General features: G+C 31.9%; 1 protein-coding gene across 1 annotated transcript; it reads left to right on the forward strand.

Annotated features, from left to right (window-relative positions):
* Positions 1 to 11765: 11765 nt before the first annotated feature.
* Positions 11766 to 14019, forward strand: LOC110817045 (ethylene-responsive transcription factor ERF054). The gene has a single exon (XM_022045445.2). It carries the CDS (start codon positions 12156 to 12158, stop codon positions 13446 to 13448), a length of 1293 nt encoding a protein of 430 aa, XP_021901137.2. The 5' UTR covers positions 11766 to 12155; the 3' UTR covers positions 13449 to 14019.
* The last annotated feature ends 1208 nt before the right edge of the window (positions 14020 to 15227 follow it).

The following is a 15227-nucleotide window of genomic DNA, read 5'->3' on the forward strand; positions in this document are numbered from 1 at the left end:
TATAAATTAAAAATAATTAACATACAATATTTAATTCATTTATATTAAGAGTTTAATTCACGAATGTATTAATAGAATTGTAATAATTAATTTGAGTTTAGTTTCAGCGAGTCATTATATATTGAAACGAATTTATTATTAAAATATTCACAATGAAATAAAAAATTGAATTAACTTTTTGGCTTAAAAAAAATGTTTGACTTTTTTATATTCCCCCAACCCTTAGAAGGAATCTCCTAGTCATTAACCATATATATATATATAAATATGTACATACACATATACATACACATTACTTTTGTCGATTCCTACCCAAATATTAAAATCCTTGTTCTAAAGTTTACTACTTTTATTAGTGTTCGACAAAATCTAAGTTCTATGACAACTAATCAAATTGTGACACCTAGATTGTCTTCTCAATTGGTCACTCCCATAATTAATTAAGCACTTGAATTTTAATTAAACCAATGTGATTAGTGTCATGGTTTGCACTAACTCTAAAACTTCATTGGACGAACTCCACATTGCTCTCTTGTACTCCATACACACATACATACATACATATATATATATACACACACACACACACACACACACACACACTCTATATATATAGCTATTATTATATGCAATGTTATTTAGAGAATTAATTAAATGAAATTATACATTACCATTCACCTTACATTGATTTATTAATGTGAAGTATTTTCCGTGTATTTGCCACTTTCTTTTTTTAAAGCATATACAATAATGAGAAGTATTTGTTTACACACACACACACACACACCCACATATATATATATATGTATGTATGTATGTATGTATGTACACCCACTTTCATTTAAAGCTTAGAAAATAACAAAAAGTCTTTTTTTTATGTGTGTGTATATATATATATTCAGTCAGATATAGGAAAACATTATATCTTATAAATGTATCAATACCATGATTAAGATGTATATATAGGTTTTGAAGAATATAAATATATCATGTCTTATATTCTAATCAAGTTGACTTTCTCTTTTTTTTTAAAAAAAAATAATTGACTTCCTTTAATATATTATCTTCTTGTTGTGCTTCTACTCATGAAATGGGAAGGGAAGTGAGCTTCACTTCTCTTCCCATCTTTTTTAAAGAGCTCTTCAGAGTCAATATATGTGTAAACATATATATATATATGTATATATATATGAAGCTACATATAAATATATAATTTTTCTGAGATATACATATATATATATATATATATAGTTAATATAAGCTTTTGATACTGAAACTAGTGATCTATTTTCCTTTTTTAGTTAGGAAGACTTAATCATATATACACACACACACATATATATATATATATGTATGAAGTACTCATAAAATTTATCGTGCCACCTACTAGATTACCTGTTTGTATATTTACATGTTAAAATTTTCATTTTTGTATAATAATATTTACACCTTTTGGAAATATTATATATATATTTACTCTAATGAATGAAAAAAATATTTTTGGGGAAGATATATACATATATAATTGATAATGGGTGGTGTAATCTATTATTTATTTATTTATTTTTTATACACTCAATGCTAATTATTCAAATAGATTATAATTAAATATTAAAAATATATATTAATAATATAAATAATTTAATAATTAAAATTTTCATATTTTATTAAAAAATCATAAATTTAAATTTTAGTAATGATTTAAATTTTATTATTTTATAAATGTATTATAAATTTACCGTGGTGAGTATAGAATTGAAATATTTATAATATATATAATATATATATTATATAACATAACAATCCAAAGGTTTATTAGAAAACAAGCAACCTTATTTTATTCAAAAATAATAATTATGAAGCATTAGATATTTCATGGGGGGGGAGGTAAACGCCGTATATATAAAGTAATATTGGAAATTATAAATTAAATTTAAAAAAAAAAAAAAAAAAAGGTTGGGGGAGGGGAATGATGATGTGGGAAGCAGTGATTGGGTGGACCACCGACACGTGCCGATTCTCACCGACTTTTGGTCAAATAAGGAAACAACATGCTTGTGCTGTTTGACTTTTTGGTTTCCTATTTTTTTATTTCTTTCACTTATCTTCTTCTTCTTCTTCTTCTTCTTCTTCTTCTTCTTCCTCTTCTTCTTCACCCACCGAAAGTGTTGCCCTAACGTGGATCATTTTCTGTTTATGCTGACCAAATACGTCCTGATTGACTCTTCTCTCCTAACAAAAAAAAAAAAAATTACTATTTTAATTTTCATTCAACTTTTTTACATCTCTTACTTTAGTTTAATCTTGTTGTAATTTAACATGTAATTAATTTTCTGTATATCTTTATGGGTGTATGAGCTTGAGTTGTACTATATATATTAGTATAAGATATTAATTATATTGTTGCCTTGATTGTATTGTTATTATTGTGTAAATATTACGTTATTATTGAAATATTTAAATTTTTACCCAAAAATATCGGTGGAGTAACTTAATTTTTAGTGCACAATGTCTTATTTTCGATTATTGAAGGTTGTCATAACCCGCAATATGTTACATGTAATATATGAATTCAAAATTTGGTTCGAGATTAATTTTAATATTAAAAAAATATAAAAATTTATTTTTAAAATTAATAAAATTTAATTTAATGTAAAATTATGAAGAAAAAAAAATAGGTTGATGGTGAAATTGAAAATAATTTTAAAAAAAATGTGAAAATTTAGGTTTGGAGGATGTTTTTGAAAGAAATATCAAAAACTGAGGCTCAAAACATAATTAAAAAAAATTACACCACGTAAGACCGCCTAGTCACCAGTCTCGACGAACCGGTCCGTGTGCCTCGCGATCAGATGGTCTTGAATCGTTCCCTTGTGCGTGGACGGTCAAGATCCATTCTCTCCTCAGCCGCAATCAGACGATCATAATTAAACATGATGAACGGTTCAAATTCATTTCTTCTTTAAACACGTTCGAACGATCGAGATCAAATCGCGATGCATTATACATATTCATTTTCTCTTTAAACGTGATCGAACGATCGAGATCAAATGCGACGAACAGTCCAGATTAACGCAAGACGGATATAAATATTTTGCATCACACCGAATCCAAACTTTAACTGCCAGCCTCTCGTCGGAGAAGAAGAACCAGTCGCCAGAGAAGGGAGCCGCCCGCCATCGGCCGTTGCGCCAGAGCCACCTCCGACCACCAAAAAACGTAAAAGTTCTCTTATCCGCTCAGAATTTAATTTTGAGCACCCCCATGACCAAATCGAAGCAAAATGAGCAGTGGGTGAGCTGGAAACTGCGGACAAAGCTCAGTGGCACCGATGCAGGCAAAACCCGCAACCACCTTCGATGAACCCCTTCCTATTTTCATTTCGTGCGATTTTTTCACTGTTGTGTTCACCGTTCTGTTTTTTACAGGTTGATCGAAGAAAAATACTCAGCCGCGAAGGTGAATCGGGAAAGCTGCCGCACCCAAAAAACTCCACCACTGGTACTTTTTCATTTTTTAATTTTTTCAGCCAACCGAGACCCTTAACATGTTTTTTCATAGGGATATGTATAAAGGCAATCGAAACCAGCCAAAACCAACTGAAAACGGTTAGGCCAAGATGAACCGCCGTCGTGCCAGAACCCAAAAAAATTGGATGGAAAGTATTTTTAACATTGATTTTGAATTTTTTGGGGTATTTTTAAGTACGTGAAGCGTGTTTTAATCTCCACAGAAAAATTTAGAAAACCCAGGAACCGCCAGTAGGCGCAGTAGAAAATTGAGTATTTTGAATACCGATTCGGATAAGGATCCCTCATTATTTTCTCTGTTATGGTAAATTAAGGCTTAATAATTAATAATTTAGTATTTTTATGAAAAATTAGAGATTCTTAAAAATAATTACAAGTCACTAGTAGCGCCAGAACTGGTTAGTTCACAGTCATTTTGATTTCTTATTTATTTTTTTGTGTTGCCTATATTTATTTACTATTATACTTTGCGTAACTCAATTGACGATTTTTAGGATTTTTTTGGGTTATTTTGTTATTTGTTTCCCCTGCATTACGTGCCAGTATTTTGGTCATTGATTATTTGGCTGTGTTAAATTATATTGTTGTTTAAGTTAATGGTGAGTATAAAATAAAATATAGTTATTACATGGTTGATTGTTATGCTAATGAAAATCTGTATGGGAAAGACTTACTAGGTACTCGAGAAAGGGCGAACGGACTCGGTACATAGGGAACTCTACCGTGAACGTTACCTCAGTCAGACAGGGCTGGGAAGTCCCTTACCAGTAAGGTTTGGAAGATATGGTTCACCTTTATATCGGACAGGATATTGAGGTAGTGAAATATTTTGTGCCCATTACTAGAAAATGTATGTGGACGATCGATTAATTATTTCATTGGATATTGGGTTCACGAGTAGGATGACATTTCTATGGACCCCAATGGTACCAGTAAGTGGGTAAAAATATAAAATGATTATTTCTTGTCATCTTATATGTAATAAATAATAGTATATGAATATGAGTTTTTATAAGTTATTGTTAGGAAAGACTTGTTATATAATATGGAATAAATAATTTTCTTTATAGTAAATGAATTTACATTAAATTAAGGGCTCATTGGTTATTTTTATAATTTTTACCAATCTTCAATTTTCCGTATCTGTGATTAGTGTGATATTCTTACTGGACTAGTGTAGCTCACCCCTTAATTAAATATTTCATATCAAGAGGAATAAGATCTAGATCTCGATCAATAAGGAGGTTGTGAATAGTTCACTACTCGGACTTCCTTCAAGAGCTAGTGAACGTCGTCGTAGAATTGCTTAGTTATTTGTCTTTTATTTATTTCTTTGATTTTCGTTTATTCTTTTAAAAAGATATTCTCATAGCCATATTGGGCATTTTAAAGTATTGTGTAATGAATGTAAACCCTAACTCTATTATTTTGCTTCCGTATTTAATTTATGACTTTATTTCAATTTAAGTTCTAGATATTTACAATTGGTATTAGAGCCGCGTTCCTTGGAATCATTACTCACACAAAGACCTAAAAAAACACAAAAAAAATGGATTATCGCTCAACTATTCCTTGTGAAATGTAAGTACAAATAGATGAGAAGAGAAAGACCTCCACTAAACCGAGCAGTTTGGGAAGGTTCGCTTCGAGAGGATGTCGACCGATTATTTGAAATGCTAGAGAGATTCATCGCTGCTCAACATACCCGAGAGGAAATGAGGGAGCTACCTGACCCTCTTCTGCTGCCACAGTTTGAGCCAACCCTGTAGTGAGAGGATCTTGAGCCACCCTAGTACAATTTTACTCTTTCACAGTATCACCCGGCACCGCCACAGTACAATTTGGTGGCTCCGCCGTATCATTCAATACCACCACAGGGCCATCCGGTCCCTCCCCAGCACAATTTAGTCCCTCTTCAATGGGACCCAGTTCTACCCATGCTACATTGAGAGATACAAAAGACTAAACTCATCTACTTTTGCAAGAACATCCTACTTTAATATTCACTCAGAAAGATCTCAACATGTGTCAGAGACAATGGATAGAACTCTTTAAAAACTACGATTGCAACATTTTGTATCACCTAAGTAAGGCAAATGTGATAGCCGACGCACTCAATAGAAAAGTGCATATATGTTAGCTCACCTAATGCTTTCAGAATGCAAAGTAATAGAGGCCACACAACAAATATGACTTCAGAACCTGAAGAGAGTTACATATTTGGCCCACCTAACTATTCAACCTGAGTTGATCTAGAGAATAAATGAAGCTCAATCCGCCGATTCCACTCTATCAGCTCTCAGAAAAGATGCAGAACATGGAATAAATTCAGAATTTTGAGTATCTATCGATGGGTTGCTCAGATTTTAGGACATGATGTGTATTCCATGTGACAGTAAACTCTAAAAGGACATCATGACAGAGTCTCGTATCTTAAAGTTTATCATGCATCCCCGAAGCACTAAAATGTATCAAAATATGCCACTCTGATTTTGGTGGAACAGGATGAAAAGAGAGATGATCGACTTTGTTTTCATATGTCTAGTATGTCAGCAGGTCAAGACAGAGCATCAACACCCAAGTGGGCTACTTCAGCCATTACCGATTCCGGTGTATAAGTGGGAACACATCACAATAGATTTCGTGATAGAATTACCTATGGCATGCTTGGGACATGACGTTATTTGGGTAATTATTGATCGGCTCACCAAGTCTTCTCACTTCTTGGCCATCAAGATGACTGACCTCTTAAACAAGGTAGTAAGAATGTATATTCGGGAGGTAGTCAGGTTACATAGAATGGCAGTGACAGTAATATTCGACAGGGATCCCAGATTCACTTTTTGGTTTTGATCTAGTTTTCAACAAGTCATGTGAATGAAATTATTTCTTAGTACTGCATTCCACCCTCAAACCGAAGGACAATTAGAAAGGACGATTCACACACTGGAGGATATGCTCTAAACTTGTATTCTTGACTTCGGGGGCCATTTGTATGATCATTTACCCTTAATAAAGTTCACATAAAATAACAATTACCAAGCAAGTATCGACATAACTCCTAACGAGGCACTGTATGGTCGTCCCTACAGATTGTCGATTTGTTGGGAAGAGATGAGTGATAGAAAATTATTCAACTAAGATCTTGTGGAGGAGATTACAGCCAAAATAGTTGAGATCAGGAAGAAAATCTAGACGACTCAGAGCAGACAGAAGAGTTATACATACACCTGAAGGAGAGATTTGGAATTTGATAAAGGTGATCGAGTGTTCCTTAAGGTCACCTTTTTTATGGGAATCAGTAGGTTTGGTAAGAAAGGAAAACTAAATTTTCAGTTCATTGGGCCATTATAGATCTTATACAGAATTGATACCACCGCTTACAGACTGATACTACCTCCAGAATTATGTAGAGTACATAATGTGTTTCATATGTCCATGCTACGCAAATACAACTTGGATCCCTCTCACATTTTGGTTCACGAGTCTCTTTCACTCTAAGAGAATCTATCTTATGAGGAGGTACCGGTGGGTATTGTGGACCGAAATAGCAGAGTACATCGCAACCGAAAAATTTCATTTGTTAAGGTCCTACGGAAGAATCACACACAAGAAAAGGCCACATGAGAGTTAGAATCAGACTTCAGAGCCCAGTATCCCCAACTGTTTGATTGAGTGAGAGGAAGACAATTTTGAGGGACTAAATTTCTTTTAGAGGGGGGAGATTTGTAATACCTTGGCCTGAAATTTGATCCAGAATTAATTTTGACATTTTAAATATATAAAAAAAAGTTTATTTTTAAATTAATTTATTTAATTTTTGTTGAATTTATGAAAAAAATAGGATATAAATGAAATTGAAAATAAGTTTGAAAAAAATGGGTGAAAATTTGGGTTCGAATAGTATTTTTGAAAGAAAAATCAGAAACTGGAGATCATAGTGTAAATAAAAAAAATTTGTCACGTAGGATCGCCCAGTCAGCAACCATGATGAACCGAAGCACGCTGCATGGTAAGGTGTGCTGACGTCAGTGCCACACGGGGCGATCTGCGTGCGCCGCGATGGAATAGTTCAGGATCCCTCGCCCGTGGATGACTCGGATTTGTTCTCCCTTTAAACACAAATGGATGGTTGAGATCAAGTCGTGATGAACAGTCCAGATTTATTTACTTCTTAAATATGATCGGACGGTCGATATCAAATATGATGAACAGTTTAGATTCGTTTTCTCCTTAGGCGCGATCAACCAGTCGAGATAAAATATGATGAACGGTCTACATTAATGCGAGATTGGTATAAATATTTCGCATCACACTAAATCCAAACCCTAATTGTCAGCCTCCCACCAGAGAAGAAAAACCAGTTGCTGGAGAAGGTAGCCGACCGCTAACCGCCGCCGCACCGGAGCCATCTCTGACCGCCGAAAAAAGTAAAAATTCCCCTACCCACTTGGAATTCGATTTTGAGCACCCCTGTGGACATATCAGAGCAAAACAAGCAGCGAGTGAGCCAAAAACTGCGAGTAAAACCCGCAACCTTCTCCGATGAGCCCCTTTTTGTTTTTTGTTTTTTGTTTTTTGTTTTGCGCAATTTTTTCACCATTATATTTTTTACAGGTTGACCAGAAAAAAAAATCCCAATTGCGAAGGTGAGCTGATAGAGCCGCCGCACCCGAAAAACTCCACCACTGGTATGTTTCCGTTTTTTAATTTTTTTGGCTAACTGAGGTCCCCTAATGTATTTTTTTCGTAGGGATATATATAAAGACGGCCGAAACCAGCCAAAATTGGCCGAAAATGGCTAGGCTAAGGCGAACTGCCACCGTGCCGAAACTCCAAATTTGCCGAAAATGATTTTTAATACCGATTTTGAATTTTTTGAAATATTTTCAAGTACGTGAAGCATGTTTTAATCTCCGCATAAAAATTCAAAAAATCTGAGGACTGCCAGTAGGCACAGTAGAAAGTTCAATATTTTGAACACCGTTTTGGGTAAGGATCTCTCACCTTTTTCTCTGTTACAGTAAATTAAGGCTTAATAATTAATAATTTGGTGTTTTTTTTTATGAAAAACTAGATAACCTTAAAAATAATTACAAGTTATTAATGGAGCCGAAATCGGTTAGTTCACAGTCGTTTTGATTTTCTATTTATTTTTTTGTATTACCTATATTTATTTACTATTATACTGTGCGTAACTCAATTGATGGTTTTTAGGATTTTTTTGGGTTATTTTATTATTTTTTTTCTCTGCATTGCGTGCTAGTATTTTGGTAATTAGTTATTTGGCTATGTTAAACTATATTGTTGTTTAAGTGAATTGTGAATATAAAATGAGATATAGTTATTGCATGATTGATTGTTATGTTGATGAAAATCCGTATGAGAAAAACCTATTGAGTACACGAAAAAGGGCAGACGGGCCTGATACATAGGGATTAATTTACATTAAATTAAGGGTTTCATTGGTTGTTTTTCTAATTTTTACCAATCTTCAATTTTTCATATATGTGATTATTGTGATATTCTTAGTGGGGTTGTGTAGTTCACCATTTCATTAACTATTTCATATCAAGAAGATCAATATTTAGATTCCGATCAACAAGGAGGTTGTAAATAGTTCACCACACCCGCACTCCATTCAAGAGGTAATGAAGGTCGTCATAGGATTACTTAGTTATTTGTCTTTCGTTTATTTCTTTAATTTTCGTTCGTTCGTTTAGAATGGAGATTCTCATACTCTTATTGGACATTCTAAAGTATTGTGTAAGGAATGTAAATCATAACTCTATTATTTCGTTTCCGTATTTTATTTACAATTTTATTTTCATTTAAGTTCTGAACTTTTACAATATTAGGTTTTGTTAGGTGGGTAATTTTAGTCTATATAATCAACTCATTATTAAGTTATATATATACATATGATTCATAAACTTACTATTGGAAATGGAATCGTATCTTTTTGGATACCTAAAACTCCCAACATTTTCTCGTAAAGGTAACTGTCAATATCAAAATAATTGTGAGATATTTTTTTATAAAAAAAAAAAAAACAATTTCGCCACCCGTGTGTAAATACAACAAAATTATGGTACCTAATCATCAATGAATCATCAAATAAATATATAAAAATGATAGATGTAATTGGGGGGGTTAGTAAAAATTAGTTTTGTGAAAATGGCATCATAAACGTTCAATTAGAAATGAACAAATAGAGAATAATATGTAGGTATATAATACAATGAACGTAGTAGAGGTGGTGATTTTTGGGTTTAATTTGGGATATGGTTTTCAAATTTGGTCGGTTTTGATTCCCCAATGTAGGTGCAATTAGAGATCCAATAAGTCAAATTGACGAGACCAATTCCCAACCTCCTTAATTGGGTGTGGATATCTATACACACACGTACACCCTCATACATACATATATATATATATATGTATATATGTATGCACACCCAAGATTTTGGGAGTATTCCTAAATCAACTCATCATGTTCATATGTTACACGAGATTTTTGTTTGGTTAATCAAGAAAAAAAAAATTTAATAGATTGAATAGCAAGGTAACATCATAAAGCTAATCAAGATTTCAAATGTTCTAGCTATGACCAAATACTAAGTATCTATTAAATTTGAAATATTTTTAGTCAATATTTTTCTTAGTATATAATAAACATAATTATAAAAAATATTTTTATTACAAAAAAATATAAAAATATTTTTTGAAATTTTTAATAAAAATCAAAATTATTTTTTTAAAAAATATTTTCATTTTAAATCTATTAAAAGTAAATTTTAATTTTGGTAAAAATGATTGTAAAAGTTAAAAAAAAAAACATATGTTATATTTAGTAAAAATAATTTTTGAGATTTCAAGTGTAAATTTTTAATAAAAATTAAAATTATTTTTTAAAAAATTATATACCGTAATTTTTGACTTTAAAACCATCACCGATCGCTGTTATTAAAAATACTATATGTTTTTTCTCTCATTATAGAATTAAGAATATATATTTTTTTTTGGGTTCAATTTTTTCTCCCTAAAATTAAAATTTTCTTTGAATAAATTTAAAATTGAATTTATTTATTTTTTCTTGCTAGAATTAAATTTGTCTTCAAAAAAATTTTTTTTTAAGTGAATTTATTTAATTTTTATTCTCAAAATGCTATCAACAAAAATTAAATTAAAAATTTGGGTATATAAAGATAGTAATGCATTTTTGTATTTTTTTTGGTGTAGTGCTATAGAAAATATGCATATGTGATAAATGTCAAATGCATGCATATTTTGATATGCAGCCGCCAATCATATTTTGCCACGTCAGCAAACAAATCATATAAATATATAAACCATGTCTTTTATTAATTGTACCTCTTCAAAATCCCTGCCTTGTCTGCATCTTCATCATTTTATATTTTTTTTATATAAACTTTTATTTAAATAATTTATATATATATATATATTCTATAAAAAATTATAAATTCAAATTGAGTTGTATGTTTTTATATGTATAAAAAATTATATTATGATACGTGTATATGTGTTATTTGATTAATTAAAGGTCAAAATACTTTTTTTTGTTTCTATATTATTTTTTCATTTGATTTGGTTATTATCTTCATTTTTTTTATTACAATAATTTATATATTTTTAAAAAATATTTTATATCAATTATCATTGATTTTGATAAATAATATTTTTAATTAATTAATTTTTTTATATAAAATATTATATCAGACATCCCGTGATATTTGATGAAAAAAAATTAAATATAAACTGAATTGAACTATTCTAAAATTTTTTTAAAAAAAATTGAATGATCTGAATTAGTTCAGATTTAATATAATAAATTTAACATAGAGATAGAATTAACAAAAAATTAGAATAGAGATTAAATTGAATAAAAATAAATAATAAATAGAAAAAAATATTTAAGTTATTAAAAAATATTTATACCTTAATAAAAAATAGTGTTAATGTGTATATACACAAACATATATATATATATATAATAAATAGTTAAAAATTAAAAATTAAATAAAATTAAAAAAGAAAATAAAATTAGAGTGGAAGCAATGCAAAAACGTGGACTAATCCGTGTGGGGCCCAACCAAAACCAACCAACCAACCAGAACACCTAAACAAATTCTCTACTTTCCTCTTCCATTTTCTTTTTTAAAAAAAATTAAAAATTAAAAAAAAAGGAGACAAAAAATCTTTTCCTCTTCTCCCCTTCTCTCTTATAAACCCTCTCTCGCGTCCCTTCGTCTCTCAAAACATAAAAATCTCTCCACCCTCCCCGCTCTCTCTGCAAAAAAATCTGTCAACCTTACTCCAACAACCACCAAAATCACTTGAAGAAGAAGAAGAAGACAACAACAAACCCCTTCTGGATTTGGTTCACTCTCTGTTCTCCGTTTGGTTTTTACTCATAGATTTTGATGAGTGGGTGGTTTTAAATTTTCGAATTTATCCATCAGATTCTGTTTTTTTCATTTTTTTTTGTTGAAAAATTCGGTCTTTTGTCTTTTTTTTTTTTTTTTTATAATCTTTAGGCCGAAATCTGATCTGGGTATTTTTCGAATCTATTGTTTTTGTTTTTGATATCTTGTGTGTCAATTCATGGAAGCGGGAAATAAGAGTGGGAAATCCAAGAAGGGTGTTTGTGTTGACGAACCAGAGACGATGATGGGAAAAGAAGAAGATCAGGTATGGGAGATTGACAGGAAAGTTGAAGAAGATCTTGAGTTGAGTTTGGAGAGAAGACAATGGAAGACAGTTTTTGATGAATCTTCCATGTCTGATAGGCCTCTGAAAAAGATTCGTAGCCCTGACCGTCATGGCGGCCATGATCCATCTCTAACTCTCTGCAACTCTCCTCCTCCTCCTCCTCCTTCTGGTTTTCCCCCTATGTTTCCTTTCGCTTTCGATTCATCTCAACGACCATTTAATCTTCCTCAACAGTTTCCAACTTCGTCTTCTTCTCAACTCCCTGCTTTTCACTCACCGTTTCAACCTCATCAGAACCAGCAACACATGATTTCTTTCGGTCCTCAACATGGAAATCTCGGTTATCCTCCATTTTTTACAGGAGAATCACCCATGGCGGGCCAACATCAGCAACAACAGCTTCTTCAGTACTGGAGTAATGCATTGAATCCGAGTCCGAGAGGGAGGATGATGATGATGATGAACAGATTTGGTCAAGATAATCGGCCATTGTTTCGACCAACATTACAGCCATTAAACACCACGAAGCTTTACAGAGGAGTACGGCAACGGCATTGGGGAAAATGGGTAGCCGAGATTCGTCTTCCTCGCAACAGGACTCGTCTCTGGCTCGGCACATTTGACACAGCGGAAGACGCTGCCATGGCCTACGACCGTGAAGCCTTCAAGTTGAGAGGCGAAAATGCCAGACTAAATTTCCCTGAGCGGTTTTTCAACAAGGAGAAATCAGCTTCCACACCATCATGTTCAGCAGCTTCTTCTTTCCCAACTCTCCAGATTTCCACCACTGAAACCATGCCGCCGCCGCCGCCGCCGCCGCCTCCGCCGCCGCAGGAGGATAATCCTGACAGTGATTCAGGAATTGGGTCGAGTGAAGCTACGGCGAATGACGAAGTACAAGGTTCTGGTGCAGGGGATAATCAGGAGCTGGCTTGGGGAGCCGTGGCAGAAGCTTGGTTTAATTCAATTCCAGCGGGCTGGGGTCCTGGAAGTCCTGTATGGGATGATTTAGACACTACCAGTAATCTTCTCTTTCCTTCAAATCTGGGTTTTCAGGAACAAGAATTCATGAGTCAACATGAACAAACTCACAATTACAGAGAGCAAGATAATACAGGCTCTGCTTCTTCTTCTTCTTCCTCTTCCTGTCCCATGAGACCTTTCTTCTGGAAAGATCAGGATTGATCTTGATCTCTTCCTGTCAATCAAACCCGTCAGATTTTTGTTTTTCTCCCTAACTGGTTGCAGATTTTTCATTCCACCAACCTCTGATTTACAGACTAGACTTCTTCTTACTCGTCAAAAATTTTTCCTTCATTTTCCAGGTTGCAGACTTTTCAAGAACCAACCTTTTAGTTGTTTGATTTCTCCTTTCCCAACCCAGTTTGAATTTCAGGTTTTTAGATTCTACTTCCACTCCAATCTGCTGGCTGCATATTTCTAGGCCTTCTTGTTTTGGTAGTGGCAAGTTTAGCTTCATAGACTTTCTACATTTTTACTTGTGGAATTTTGATTTTAGTGTTTGCTTATTATATTTATATATTATATATATATATATATGTATGCATGTATGTAGTGGCAGGACCAGGAAGAAGATGGAGACAGTTTTGTGATCTCCATGGTCCATATCCATCACTGACTTTGTTTTTCTGTTCAGTGAATGTTGGCATGGTGCCAATTTGTGGGCAGTTTTGTAAATTTACTATTGTGATCTTCTTCTTGTAATATCTGCTTTTATGAACAGCATATTTGGTTATATATTATATATATATATATATATGCATATCTATATATTCAGCAGCAGAATTATTACTCACAATGTTATTGTCTCTCCACCCAGTTGTAATTTCTTTTACTGCTAATTATGCTGTTCATTCATGTTTAGTATCTGCAACACCTATTACATGTTTCCGAATTAGATAATACATACACAACCCAGAATTCGTAAATCTGATTTGAATATACAATCTCTTATAAACGAATAAATATAAACTCGATCCAACCGACCGTATAAATTAATAACGATAGTGAGAATTTATAATGTATAGATGCAGAAGATTAATATCACCTTCTTTATCTTCTTTGCAAGAAGAAGTGCTTCTTGTCTGGGAATCAAACCAAATAAATAGAATATGTTGCGTGATATAAATTAAATTATTTAATTAATAAATTAAAGAGCTAATCCAAGATTAATGTTGTTAATTAGTTATGATTAAGCTTTTATTTAATTAGGATTAAATTATTATTAATTTGTTTTGCTTAATGATGGTGAAAGCTGGGCCCAGTCACCGGCCCATGAGATCATATAATCTGTGACGGCACGATAACGATCAACCCAAAATATATATATATATATACATGTGTGTGTTTTGGCTTTTAATCTATTCAAAATGTGTGATATGAAATAATTTATGTCTTCTTCAAAATTACATATTACATATTACACAATTATAAATTATAATCTAAATACTTATAAGATTTAAGATCGTATTAACGGAGATTATTAAACTAACACGTACTCTAATACTAATTTATAATATCATACGTTTAAACACTACTAATTCGATAACTTTTCAAACTCAAATTTATTATTAAATTTTTAAATTCAAATTCTTATAATTCAACAATTATATGTATTTTTATTATCTAAACCGATATAATTTATAAGATATTAGAAAATTTGATAAAATTTTAATTATTAAATTAAATAATAATTTGTCTTGAGTGAGTTTGAAGATTATATTAATATTATTAATTTATTTTAAATTTTTTATAAGAAAATTATTGAACAAAATTATATTTATAAATTCTTCTAATCCACTTGTGTTCAAGTGATTAAACATTGACTTTAATTAATTACTAATTGATTTCAAACTTTGAGAAATTAATAAAAAATGACTCTAGTTTAATTAATGTATATTTTTAATATAATAAAATAATTAAAAAATATATAAAAAATGCACA

Source organism: Carica papaya, chromosome 5, assembly GCF_054855325.1.
Source record: "Carica papaya isolate Zhongbai chromosome 5, ASM5485532v1, whole genome shotgun sequence".
Taxonomy (NCBI): domain Eukaryota; kingdom Viridiplantae; phylum Streptophyta; class Magnoliopsida; order Brassicales; family Caricaceae; genus Carica; species Carica papaya.